The sequence below is a fragment of the Pundamilia nyererei genome, unplaced genomic scaffold, assembly GCF_000239375.1.
Source record: "Pundamilia nyererei isolate P.nyererei 1_Seehausen unplaced genomic scaffold, PunNye1.0 scaffold00102, whole genome shotgun sequence".
Taxonomy (NCBI): Eukaryota; Metazoa; Chordata; class Actinopteri; order Cichliformes; family Cichlidae; genus Pundamilia; species Pundamilia nyererei.
Window position 1 is genome coordinate 727597 of NW_005187503.1, and position 14381 is coordinate 741977.

General features: G+C 41.1%; 1 protein-coding gene across 1 annotated transcript; it reads right to left on the minus strand.

Annotated features, from left to right (window-relative positions):
* Positions 1–343: 343 nt before the first annotated feature.
* hcn3 (hyperpolarization activated cyclic nucleotide-gated potassium channel 3) lies at positions 344–12957 on the minus strand. The gene is made up of 7 exons (XM_005740627.1): positions 11964–12957; positions 5933–6362; positions 5679–5840; positions 4282–4500; positions 3677–3823; positions 2080–2320; positions 344–1896 (listed from the first exon to the last, which is right to left on the minus strand). Exons 1-7 carry the CDS (start codon positions 12413–12415, stop codon positions 1694–1696), a joined length of 1854 nt encoding a protein of 617 aa, XP_005740684.1. The 5' UTR covers positions 12416–12957; the 3' UTR covers positions 344–1693.
* Positions 12958–14381: the final 1424 nt, after the last annotated feature.

A 14381-nucleotide genomic window follows, 5' to 3' on the forward strand; every position in this document is an offset into this window, starting at 1 on the left:
TCACACCCCAATGATCAGGCAATCCCCTGTGAGCAGCACTTTGCGACTGTGAGGAGGGAAAACTCCCTTCAAACAAGAAGAAACCTCTGGCATATCCAGGTTCAGGCCATCTGCTGTAACTGGTTGGAGGGTGAGAGGGAAAGAGAACAGAAATAAGGAGCAGAGAGTATTCTGAGGATAAAAGGCATACCTTTAAGAATCCTTCTCAGATTTATGAAATAGTGAGTGAATATTATGATAAGTCACAATAAGATACATTCTGGACCTGTGACTTAATTTTCTTGGCAAAGCTCCGGAAAAGAGCTTCAAAAATGTTTTCTTAAGTAAAACAGTATTTCTTTGATCAACGTGTCTGCACATTCTTTATACATAAGCACAAATAACACACTGCATAGGAAAAAATACATATTTGATATTTATGCTTCAAGGTTACAGACATTGGTATACACATGACATCATCAATAAAAAGGTAATAATCAGAAAAATAAGAAAAAATAAAGACATTTCAGTTAAACTTGTAAATTCAAAAAACGACTGTTTTGTGTGCATCAGATGAAAAGTTTCAAAATCATGTTGTTTCAAATGCATCTGAGAAAAGTACACAGTATTAATCTAAATGTAAATCAGCGTTCAGTCAATTTAAATTTGTAAAATCTTTCTTTGAAGCAAAAACAGAAGAGAAATAAACTTCTAATAACTACATTGTTAATGTGTAGATACAGCTGTGGTTTCTGCTGTGAAAAATGCTGCATGTAGACCCTGTATGTAACCCCACTAAAAAAGTGAAGTAAAAAAAAAAACTGAGAAAGTTCAGCTGATATATTTACAAAAATAGAACTTATATTATACAACAGCATCGTCTGACGGTTACATACTAGTTAACCTATAGAGACTTTATTCTCATTCATTAGTTTTACATTATAAATAAACAATACTCCAGAAAAAAATGAAACAAAAATAGTATGGAAGCAAATAATACTGGGTATAAATTATTCTTTATATGATCTCTGTGAAACCTGTCTGTGTACAGCTGGAGATATTACATAACTGCAACTGATCTTCTGTGAACATCAGCATTAAATCTTCACATCAGGCAACCTACAGATGAGAAGGACCATGTAAAATAGAGCCACAGAAAGCTGAATGATGTAACACCAGCTGCTGCTCCTGCAGGCTGTCAATATCCTGGACGGATGATCTGATAGATAATCAAAGTGGCTACTACAGGCCACTAAAATGTGCTTTAAAAGAGGTATTTACAGCTGGAAAGAGACCAATCTAGACAGACTGTTGGTAAAAAAAAAATTAATCAATACATCAATACATGAATAAAAAAGCTCATGTAAATCAAAATGTAATATCATCAGAACGGGAGAAACAAAAGATCATTGCTGATGTCCATACAGTTTCAAAATTATACAGGTCATTTTACACGAAGAGTATACAAAGCTCTAACACAAACATGAGCGCATATTACAGCCGATTCAAGTTCAAATAATAAAATAAAACCACTAAAGGTAGACTATTGTCACATCATCGCAGTAATGCGGTACTAAAAAGTTTAAGTAGGTCTCGCTATCTGATTGTCCATCAGCGTGCTTCAATAGAAGATATCTTTGTCATGTGCAGTTTAAATGTGACAAATGCGCTCGATGAGTCTGGCTGGAATGTTTTTCTCATGGTGCTGAGGAAGTCATTCATCCGGGACTGGCTGATAACTCGGTCGGCGCGCAACGCGGTCCAGTCGGTTCACGGCCACACTCTCAAACGCCCTCCTCATCAGAGGATGCTCCTCCAGGACCTCGTTGAAACTGTCCGCGCTCAACGAGTAAAGACGGCAGTAGGTCTCAGCCCTCACGCTGGCTGTGCGTCGTCCCTGTGTCAGCAAGCAAATCTCTGAAACAAGGAAGACATAATTTTAAATATGTAGTTCATCCCACTTGTTAAATGAGAGGATCTATACCACCTGCATGTCTGGACCATAAATATGAAGAAATACCACCTGATTATATTATCATAAAGACTAAAAATGGAAAAAGTTTGGCAATACAGTCACAGGAAAAAGAAAGCACGATTTACCCCCAAAATATGCTCCATCGCTGAGCTTAATCTCCTTACTACCACGTGGGATGATGGTGACGGTGCCGTGCTGGATAAAGTACATTTTCCGACCCAGCGTTCCCTCTCGTATAATAAAATCTCCCGGCTGGAAGACTTCGAAACGCAGCTTGGTCAGGATCACCGTCACAAAATGAGGGTCAGTGTTGGCAAACAGTGGCATATTGGCTACGAGTCCACGACAGTTATAACTGACAATCTCCTGCATGAGGGGGAGAAAATATACGATACAAGAAGTTGTCATAAAATATCTCTGCCAGGTTTTAACTACAGTCACATATATGAAAGATTTGGTAGATTTAAAACATTTGTAAAGTTTTAAGTGTTTTCAGACAGCAACTCTTCAGCTTGAAACTGAGAATGTGAAGCTCTTTTTTTTCTTATGAAATAAAGTAAACTCATCACCCAAGTATCAAAACCATTGTTTACTGTCTATCAGTGGTGAGGTATGCAGCAGGAGTGACAGATGGGTTCAAGGTGGGATTACATCAGGGATCAGTTCTGAGCCCCTTCTTGTTTGCAGTTGTGATGGACAGATTAACAGATGAGGTCAGACAGGAGTCTCTATGGACTATGATGTTCGCAGATAACACTGAGAGAAGTGAGAGCATAGAGAGGTGGGGGCATAGAGAGGTGGGGGTATGCTCTGGAGAGAAGAGGAATGAAGGACAATAGAAGTGAGACAGAATACATGTGTGTGAATGAGAGAGAGACAGGCGGAAAGGTGAATATGTAAGGAGCAGAGATAGTGAAGGTGGATGAGTGATGTACAATGTGGAGACTGTAGAACTGGCAAAAAGATTGGAGGCGATTGGAGGGATAGTGAATATATCCTCATGAGAACCAGGCTATTAATTTATGTCCTCTATAATGGACATTTGTTTATGGTCTATATCTTTTGACTTATTTGAGCTACCTTACTAAGACCCTAAATGCTAAATAGAGGACATCCTGGGCTTTCCATCGGTATCTCATGTGTTTGGATGGCTTCTTTTAGCTCCAAAGAGGCAGGAAATCATTAAAAAAATTTCCTCAGTTCTCAGGAGGATTTTGGTCATGATGTTAAAGATGAAGCTGCCAGGTGGGAGCAAAAGAGGAAGACGGCATAAAAGATTTATGGACATAGTCAAGGAGGGTATGCAGAAGGCTGGTGTGACAGAGGAGGAGGATGCTGGGATAGAGTGAAATGGAGGCAGATGATCTACTGAGACAAAAGCCAAAACAAGAGGAAGAAGCTTACAGATCAACATACAAATCAAATAGTCTATGTTTTACCATATTGTGATATATAGCATATTATTGTGGAAAAAAATATGTCAGTTAGTCTATAAACAGGAATAAAAGCATTGTTAACTAGCTCTTAGCATATCTAACAGCTGATCAGATGTTTTCCAATTTCATTATAAACTAAATATATTTAGGTTTTGAACTGTCGCTTAGATAAAGGCACATTTAAAGAAATTTTCATGGACCCTTTTTAACGTAAAAGACGAACTTATTCAACACTTAATAAAAAACTGGAGAGAGGAAGCAAGAAACAGCAGGTAAAGTCACACACCTCCTTGAGTGGGTCACTGAGCTCTCCGAGAATGTTGTCCTCATCAAACATCTTGCCTTGGAATCGCTGCTCATAGTAATCGTGGATCCTCTGTCTTAAGTCTGCTGGCAGTTTATGAAATGACATGTACTGCTCCACTTGTTTATACTGGAAACAACAGAAAACACACAATTAGTCACATGTTCTAGCATGTGTTTTGCAAATTATCCCCAAGAACAATAATTACATATTCATTCCATTTGTTTTGCAGGCTGTTTCTCCCGTTTTAAGTGGATTACAAACTCATTTGTAATGGGCATTGGCAGACAGTTATCCAAAACAAAGGTGCCGCCATTTGTCCATCATCTGTTCTGCTTTATCTTGTGAAAATCCCCTGGAATGGGTCATGGTAAGGCTGCAAAATCCATTAGATAATACACATATTCTCTAGGCATTTGGCACAGTTTGTACGAATAAAGTACGAGCAAGTAAGCCAGTCTGTGATATGAAACATGGCTGGGATATTAAAGCTCAAAGCCCGAATCACATTAGCATCCACGTGAGGTTCCTGGAACATATTGTCCACAAAGCAACTGAAGCTGCAGGTCACAAGTGTGCATGATTACCTTCTCTTGATACTGCCGATGCGAGGCGTCCAAGGACTGGACCAGGTTAGTGGCATGGCCGAGGAACATGGCGTAGCACGTGGCCCCGACTACCATGCTGACCATGGTGAGCCAAACATCGGTCATGCCCTCTGGAGGGTGAGCACCGTATCCTATGCACAGCATGTGACTCATGGCCATAAACAGAGCGTAGGAGTACTGGATGTGCCATGTAGAGTTCTGAAAAAGGTAGTTAACAATGAGGCGAGGTGAAACAGAGCATGAAATGAGGTCATCTATGAGCCTGCAACTTTGGGAAAATACAGACAGCTGTCAGCCGTTTCACATCCAAGTAAAGATTTTGTATCTTGTAAAGAATACTGTGTTAAATGAGAAAACACCAGAGACACACATACCTCTGTTAAACCTAACCAGAAGTTAAGACTAAAACACGGCAAAACAGTTGGAAACAAGTTTAATTACATGTAATGTTTAAGGAGTCTTCAGGAATATTTCTCCGGGCTTCTAGAAGGACACTCAAAGATCTTCCTTGGATGTTGGCTGCCTTTTGTTCTGTTCTCTGTCAAGTTGATCCCATACCGCTTCGATGATGTTGAGTCCCGAGCTCCGGGGAAGCCCATCTGTGACTGATAGTGTTCCGTGGGTGTTTTTTAATTCAGGTGTGCTTTTACTGGACTGGAAATGTGTTTGGGATCATCATGTCATGCTACAGATGATGATGATGCTGTCATTCTTAATATATATTGATGACAATTTGAAGTAACATTTCAAATTTGGATTCATCACTCCATCAGACCTGTTGCTTTTGATTTTCAGTCCAGTTCTTGTGTAATTTGGCGTACCTCAGCCTCTTCTCTCTGTTTCCTTTCTTTATGAATGGCATCTTGACAGCCACCCTTCTACTGAGACCATTTTTGATGAGGCTTCGGTGAACAGTAGATTACCGGAAGGGCCAGATGCATATTTTAAGTCCAGTGTCAGACTGGATTTTTGTCCCGTTTTTTTAAGAACAAGTCTTTCAGATACGATTTTTTGTGCATGTGACTGCATACCATGCTGGGGTGGCTCATGACTTATGCACAGTATGTATGTGCAGTTGCAGTGTTTGACGCGTGGTCCTGGTTTCAGTTAAGATGATCTCCAAATGTGAGAACAGTATCTCATTTCAATTTTGATTTTTACTCTTGCACTCAATGCACACTGTGGACGATGTCACTGTGAGTTGGCATGTCATGACCATAGACGGAGGTGTGGCTTTGCCAAGTTTGTGGTTTGGTTTGTTGTGGTGTGGTTTGTATGCCTCCTTCAAAAAAATGCCAACTAACACTGAATTGTAGCTATATACTCACATACTACTTTAAATATGTAATTTTACTTTCTTTTCTTCATCTACTCACCACCATATTGTTTTTGGATACCCAGCAGTCTGAAGGAAAGTCTTGCAGCATAGGTACCATAAATGTCAGGCAGCCATCCCAGTGACACAACAGCAACATCATTCCAATCAAGTTGACTATACGCACCACAGCACTGGCCAGATCATAAGTCATGTGGAAAATCTGTCAGAAAGAAAGTCACAGAGACGATCAAATTACGATATTTCTGTTTCTTTTGTTCTAAGCACGTGCCCGCTTCCCTGCCTTTGCATTACCTCCTCCCATTGGTGGATGTATCGGATGAGGCGAGACAGACGGAGAAGACGCAGCAGACTGAGGATCTTTGTGAAACGCACAATGCGAAGTGCACGAGCGGTACGGTACACGTCTGATGACTCGTGTCGGGATTCGAGGTCGACGATGAGAAAGATGTAGTCGACAGGGATGGAGGAGATGAAATCCACCAGGAACCAAGTGCGGAGGTAATGAATGCGGATCTCTTTGGGGTCCAGGATGATGTGGCTGTCCTCTCCCAAAATGCCCGTACGGAAGTTGAAAACCAGATCCATGAGGAAGAGTGTGTCTGACAAGACGTTGAAGGTGATCCAGGGCATGGTGTTCTGGTCTTCGAAGAAGGTGATACCCCAGGGCAAAATGACAAGATTGCTCATCATCAACAGGAGCATTACGATGTCCCAGTAAAACCTGGAGAGAAGAGGATGAGTGCACAACCTTTACACAAACTTCAAATGGACCTATTCGTACTTTGACCGTTTCCAGATTTACAGATGATTTACAGATTTACTGCAAACACATCTGCTCATTCTGGGCCAAACTGTAAAAAAACAAAATGACAAGGTGGTTATTCAAATATACTTCAAGTAATATTTTAATGAACCCTTTTGAATTAAAACTGAAAATCTATGTGTTAATCACAAGTTGACTGCTGCATGCACGTAGTTATTTCTGTACTGTATGTCAGTGCGGCCATATCACAACAAACACAAAATTGCATGTGTTGTCAAGAGAAGAGAGCTGACTGTGAACACCAAAGATGTGAAGTGAATCATGTGATCCACTGCTGTTTTTGAGTTTTTCATGAGTTTTATATATTTATATGGCTTTTTATAGCAAATGCAAATATATGTTAACAATCTCAAATGAATTTGATGGTTGTGTGGCACATCTGCAACATTTTTAATGAGGGCAGTCACATGTATACCTGGTACTAACATATGAACCGTAAGGTTTCCGTTTGCTCTTCTAAGTGCATCAGAAAATTTAGGAACACCCTCCAGCATCTTCAATTAAAGAGTAAGAAAATCTGTTAGCTTTGACGTAATACTGCCAAGAGTGCTCTTTTTGTGTTGCTTACTGATGACAGTTTGGAATTACTATTACAATTTTAAGAAAAATAATAACATCCCATGGCCCCTTTACACTCTCATCAGAATCCTTTCCTGTGATTCGTTCATCATGCAGATGTCCATAAAGCTGTTGCTGTGGAACTTTAGCATTTAGCTGATGGCTCTGGCTGGCACTACAGAAGAAGTGTGAGCATAAAGAGTAACATTTATAACTGGCAGGTGATTTTAAATGTTTTAAACAGCTTAGCAAATATCACCAAATTGTACAAGCTAAAGGTATAGAGGACTGAGAGCTTACCGTACTGTGGTGAAGTTTACGGCTCTGGTTGGTTAATAGTCAGTGTTGCGTTACATTGAGGGTACCAGATGTTTTTTTAAGCTGATCTGTCTGCTTATATCTTGCTAAATTTAGTTAAATCCACAAAGAGTAGTAAACTTTAGAGCAGCAGCAACACATGTTTGCGGATCACAGCCAGTATGCAAAGAAAACAAATCTACTGGAGCTCACAATACAATTAAAAAAAAATAAAAAATCTTATTTCTAAATGATTGTTTTTGCCCCACGCTCTGATGCACATTAGGGTGCCCCCACCTGCCCAATACCACTTTAATGCCATCATACACAGAGTATGCAGACTGGACACCTAGTAGCAAAGATATCACGTAATTGAGCTTTTTGTTTTTAAGTCACTTTCTGTACAATACAATACAGTACAACTTTATTTATATAGCACATTTAAAACCAAAGGTACACCAAAGTGCTTCACAACAAGGTTAAAACATAAGATAAAAGATAAAAGGCTATAACAAACCCCCCAAAGGTACAGACAGAATAAGAAGTAAAACATTATAGCATGGTTTAGAAGATACAATTACAGGGTATTCATAATGTAGGAGCCATATGAGTTGTTCCTTTTTTGATTAAGTGGGTTGGTTTAAATGGACTCGCTGTATTGGTGCATGGGTGTGGGGCGTGTCTCATGGGTGTGGTAGATGATAAATGTGGTTGCACTCACCTGTTCACTGCACCTGATGTTGATGAGCAGAAAGGTAGGGTGAGCATGAGGCAAAACTTTCTGTTGACCGCAGCTTGAATTATTTTCATGTATTTGACTGTAACTTGATGGTTTATGTATATTTGTGCACTAATTGATGTCATAGGCCAAGTTGTAAGTTGGCATTGTAATTAGTGCAGTTCTTTGTTTGTGCAGTCTGCGCATTTGTTTAATAGTTAATCCCATGTGCTGATTTGTATATTGGACAGCTGCATGTGGAGTAAAAGGAGCAAATGGTACAGAAGCGTATTTTATGCGTATATTGTTGCGCGTCATCTGTGTCCTCATGTTTAACCTGCCGCGGCCATAGGTTGGAGGAGCTGCAACACATAAATATAAGGTGGGGGTATTTATGCAGTGGGACATTAGTAGGAAGAGAAGTAACATAAGGGTAAAATATAGGGGGAAGTGCACTAACTAACTGAAAAAGCTCGGTCAAACAAGTACGTTTTTAACTGAGATTTAAATGAATAGATGGAGTCAGAGGGAAGATTTTCCCAGGCTGCCAGGGCAAAAGCACGGTCACCTCTGGTCTTTAGCCGGGATCAAGGCTGCACTAAGGCTACGTTCACACTGCAGGTGTTAATGCTCAATTCCAATTTTTTGATCAAATCTGAGTTTGTTTGTTTTTTTGTCTGCTTGTTCACACTACATATAAAATGTGACAGCAAACACGCTCTAGTGTGAAGCCTCAAAGCGGCCCGCATGTGCAAAAGAAGACGTCACACACAACGCGCTCTGTTTAGACCCAGAGCAAACAGTATTGTTTGACTGATGGCCCTTAATATAAAGACTTGATTGGGACTTTACGTTTCCCAATTTTGCTTTAAGTTATAAAGTTATTTTGTTATTTAAATATGGCCTAATAATGATCCTTATTGCTGTTTTAGAGAGGAGCAGTGCTTCAAAGGATAGTTGCAGATTTCTGTCAGAATCTGCAGATTATACAGTACAAATAAAATATTCACGTTTCTCCAACGTTGTCTTCCCAACAGTTTCACTGGATGGCCAGGAAGCGTTCAGTGTCTTCTCGGGCGCTTCTCCGGAGCTGATAATTGGCGTCTGTCTTGTGTCAGTGATGTAAAAGACGGCTTTAATGCGACATGACCGTTCAAACAGCAGTCTCTTTCTAAAACATCAGATATGTATCGGATTCAGTACCACATACCAAAGTGACCCAGGTCGGATTTGAAAATATCGGATTTGTGCTGCTCACACTGTCATACCATGATTGGATATGGGTCGCATAGGGTCTAAAAAGTCGGATTTGATGCGCTTTCGTGTGCAGTGTGAACGTAGCCTAAGAATATTTGTCCTGATGATCTTAGATCATGATAAAGGCAAACCTTGCGGTTCTGGTCAGAAGGCGTGCCGCAGCATTCTGGACAACCTGCAATCTATGAAGAAGGGTGGAGTGGAGACCAAAGTAAAGGGAATTAGTAGTCTAATCTAGAGGTCACAAAAGCATGGATTCGTTTCTCAAGGTCCCTGTGCGGTATGTAGTGCTTGGCCTTGGAGATTTGACGCAATTGATAGAAACTAGATTTAACTACAGAGGATACTTGTTTGTCAAACTTAAAGGAGCTGTCAAAGAGCTAAGTTGCTAACAGTGCCAGAAAGAGAGGTGGCAAGAGGTCCAAGAGTGTCAGCAAATTGGCCCCATGAAGTATGGTTGTCGAACAGCACGATAACGGCGTTGCTAGCTACTAATGCTGCTTGTTCCTGTTCCCTGGCAGCTTATGCTATCGAGAGGAGATTGACTTTTTAACCTGCTGGGTAAAGTTTCTCTTAAGGATGTGATCATGTGTGCACAGCATTTATACCCAGCTGAAATCCAGGCCCAAGCTGATCAATCTCCCCATGTGATCCGGTAACGGTCCAACCTGTGTGCGTTAGAGCTTGCATTCATTGTTCCAGATCCAGATTGGATATCTTGATTGCACGTGCTGTACAAATACACTGTCTCCTTCAAGTCATACATGTCCCATTTCCCTATAGCTCTCAAATGTCTCGTACACTGTCGGAAGACATGGTTTGGATTTTCTTACAGATTGTTTCCATCAGCTGTCAATCACACTGGGTCTCTCGCTCTCAGTGACTCTTTGATTACAAAGGCAGAGAAAGAGAACTTGACGCAGACCAATTTTGATTACAGTCACCCTTCAGTGATTGCAACGTGAACCCGTGACAAAACTGAGCAGAGACACAGAAGTGATTGATGTGTTCTTCACTCGTGTCCGTGACCTCTGTCCACTCTCTGCTTTACATGAGTGCTTACCATTATTTCTCATGTTGCAGTAGATTAGTGGCTGCTTGCTGCTATTAACGCCACCAATCTGGAAGGCATTATAGCTGTTGACATTATAGATCGAGTCTGAGTGAGAGGGAGAGAGGAGCAGAATAAAATCTGCTGTATCTAAAACCTTTAGACAAGCTTTAATAGCAGTGAGCGCAGGACAGGAACATGAGTGTATTCTGATAGGATTTCAGGTTGAATTTGAATAAAGTAAAGCGCTAGTGTGGAGGCTTCAGGCCTGCAGAGTTTAAACCAATCAGTGATGTCACTGTGGCCATGTCCATCTTTTGTATACAGTTTATAATTTTTGGAAATGAAATTACTCTTTTCTCCATACAGATCTTTTAACTGCATGCAACAAAAGTTTATCCAAACATAAGTCGGCAGCATTCGGACTACAAGCAGACCACAGATGTATGTGTATGTGTACATGTGTACACACACACACAGATTGGGGATGTTGGTCTTATGGTAATCAGTCACTTTTACCCAGAGTACAACTAATTCCACCTTTCAGGGTCATAGTAGAGCTGGGGACTATCCCAAGGGACATTGGGTTAGAGGTGGGATACACCCGGAAGTGTCACTATAAGTCTAATCACAGCTCCAACATAGAGATACAGACAAACCACTCTCATGCAGATTACAATCAATGTAGAATTGATAATTAGCTAAACATGGACATCTTTGGAACAAGGAGGACGAAGCACTAGAAAAAAAAATCCAGAGAAATATTGAGGACAAGCAGATTTTACAGAGAAAGGCACCAACCAGCTGTGTGACCTTAAACTCTAAACAGGAAATCTGACCAAAACTCTACTGTCCCAATTCATTCATTTTTAAGAGGAAGTGGGAGCATAAGGTTTAAGAAGAGCAGGCCTGTGCTAATCCCTCCCTCAGCTGCCTGTGTATTATTGCATAATAGAGTAAGATTGGAATTATACGGATTCTTATGGGTAATAATCCCCATGCATGGGTTTATCCCCTCTGTCTGGCATCGGCCTGATGTTAAAAATTCTTTAAATTCGCTGGGCTATTAGTGACCTCACCGACAGATTGCTTGGGCATCACTCCTGAGTCGTTGTTTAACCCTGAAAGTTGAATTATTGGACAGATCCCCCCCCCCCAAAGTGAGGCCAAACTAGATTAGGAAACTATTTGGATGATTTTCAGTCAGTTTGGTTAAATCATGAGTATTGATGAATGCACTTCTCTCTCCTCCTGGGGTTAAAAAAAGGAGTCACACGGGAATGATATCATTAATCCAGATGATCTTGTCCTATATACTGTATCACTAATCAAATCCCTTCATCGCCTTATCATGTGCTGGGAACCATGACATCAGCTGCTATCCTGCAGTCTGTCCTTGAAAAACTGGATGCGAGTCCTCAATCACAGGGTGCTTAGTGGGATAAAGGGTAAATGCTTTCAAGGGAACTCTAAACAATATTGAGCGACTGGAAGCACCTTGAAATGAAAAATGTCACTGGTCAGATTTCTGTCCAATTTTTTACGGTTATAATGTGTTAAGTTACACAAATTGCAATAAAATGAGAGCAAATTAGTTTAAGGGCTTTCTACTAATTACCTGAAGTCACTGTAGGGGTGTATGATCCACACTCCAAAGCTTTTAACCCTCTCCTGCTCAGCAGCAACACCTTTGTGACTGCCGAACATGCGCAGGGAGAACTTGTTGACCCCGGGCTGCAGCATGGAGCCAAACTGCTTCTGGAAGTAGGTGGCCTGGTCCTGAGACTGGCTAGCGCTGTCTCCTTCGCCCTCTCCGTTGGTCTCCAGGAGGCCATCCGGATCCGCTGTGTAGTCGTCATTGTGAGTCTTGACCAGAGAGAAGAGCGTGTTGCTCACGTCGCTCCTCTTGTCTGTCTTCGGGGAAGGGGTGGCAGGCGGGGTTGCCCTCTGGGACGCATTTCTCCATTTGGAGAAGCGGAGACTGCTCCAGCTGCGGTACCTGGGCGTCTCCGGTTTGGTGCCTGAGCCGTCACCTTTCTGTCCGTCTAAACTCCTGGAGGGGCTGCTCATTTTTTACACTTTGCACGTGCAGGTGAGCGAGGCAGAGAGGGGCTTTACTTTCCCCCCTCACTTGGCTTCTTGGAGTTCACTTACTAATAAAGTTTAGTGCGCAAAGCATTTCATTTGGCTTCCAAATTTAACCTCCTTTACATAAATTAAATGCGTAAAGCTCAAATTATGAACAGCATTCGCTATTATATTAAAAAAAAAATTTTTTATAATGCAGCCGCTAAAACAAACAAACAAAAAAAAAACCCCAACGTTTTAAGTACCTGGAGGTCACCGTTTGCTCCGCAGAGTGCCACACACACACACACATCTTACAGAATAAATCAGATCTTATCAAATAAAACATCCAGGCTTTCTTCACGTGCGTTCTCGTGGAGTAGGTCCATTAAAAAAGTTCCCTTAAAAGTTTTTTCATGTGAAAAAGGGAAAAAGGAAAGTCCGGCTGTGGGCTGCTGTGTCCTCCTCCCGTCTGACCGAGAGAGGACAGACGCATATTGACAGAGAAGGCTCAGTAGCCTTCAGTAATCGGCTTGTTGTAATAACTGAGTCCACTCCGCTCACCTCTCTCCGCTCTCCTCCACCGCCCTCCCCTCCTCTGAGGCGAGTCCCGGAGCGGTGATGCGGCTGCTGCAGGTAGTGTTGCGCGGGGCAGCAGAAACCGAAACTTAATGAATTACTCATTCGTGGTCAACCGGTGTCAGAGGTAACACCAGCAGCTGCTGAAGTCATGGTAAACCCGGCTAGGTTTTCCACACACTTCACTGCTTTTACGCAGTGCTCATATTATCTCAGAATTCTGACTTTTTTTTCCCAAAAATCCTCCCCCCCCAGTGGCCCTAATCCTCTTCCGTAAAACCTAATTCCCTCAATTTATTAGTAACTAAAATTATATTTTACAAACAAGTTCTTCCCCGATAAAATAAGTGACTCATTAAACAGCCATTTACCCGTAACTATCCGTTTCACACACTTCACTGCTTTCCTCTGGAGTTTCTTTACATTAGTCCTACGCCTGCATCCAGGCAGTCCCACGCCTGCGACCACATGCTGAGCTGCTTATATGGAAACACACAGAAGGAAAACTCTGTACATCAACTATAAAAGCAGATGAAGGGGTACACAAAGACCATATGAGAAGAAGGGTACATCATCTCTGTAAAGAACAAGGAAGAAAGGAACTACACATTTTTAATGAAAGTTGATTTTATTATTATTTTATTATTTTTATTCATTAACTTTATTCTCTTTGGTCTTATTCGGCTAAGCTGTATCCTTGTTGAGGTTTATGCCACATAGGTTGCTGAAAGACATAGATGCATCATTATTAATCCAGCGCTTATAACTCCTACTTTTTGCAAAGGTTTTGTATGTTTTGGAACTAGAAGAACAGAAAAATGTGGTCATACTCAGATAACTCGCTCCTCTTCACATACGCACATATTGGACTGTGTTGTACCAGTGTTTCTTTTAGAGTGTTAATCTCCTGAGTCCAGGCCTCAACCTCTGCATCCAAGGAAGCTGGATAAGAGAGAAAGAGATTAACATGCTGGACCTCAAGAGTTTTGCTAGTGTTTGACCACATGGGGGCAACAGGGCGCGGATTACCTGTGTGATAAGCGTGCCTCACCTTTAGTTTCACTTTGTGTCTTTTGGATACTTTCCAGCTCTTCTTGTGCGTTTTTCTGTGGAAATGTTGCAGAAATGTTTTTAAGGTTGGGCTGGATTTATGTTACGCATTAAAAAAAAAACTTGTAATACTCTAAAACTATTTCAGATAAACAAACTGTATGGAAGCCCAGCGATGCAACAGTGTATTCATTTTTAACCAATCATTTTGACATTTTTGTACCAACACAATGCAAAAATACTCAATCTTAAGTGAAAAGCTCGTATTGAAATCAAAATGTGCTGAAATCGGGTGTAAATGGATGAACAAAAAAGTCTGGCCAGATGTTTTTGTTTTTGT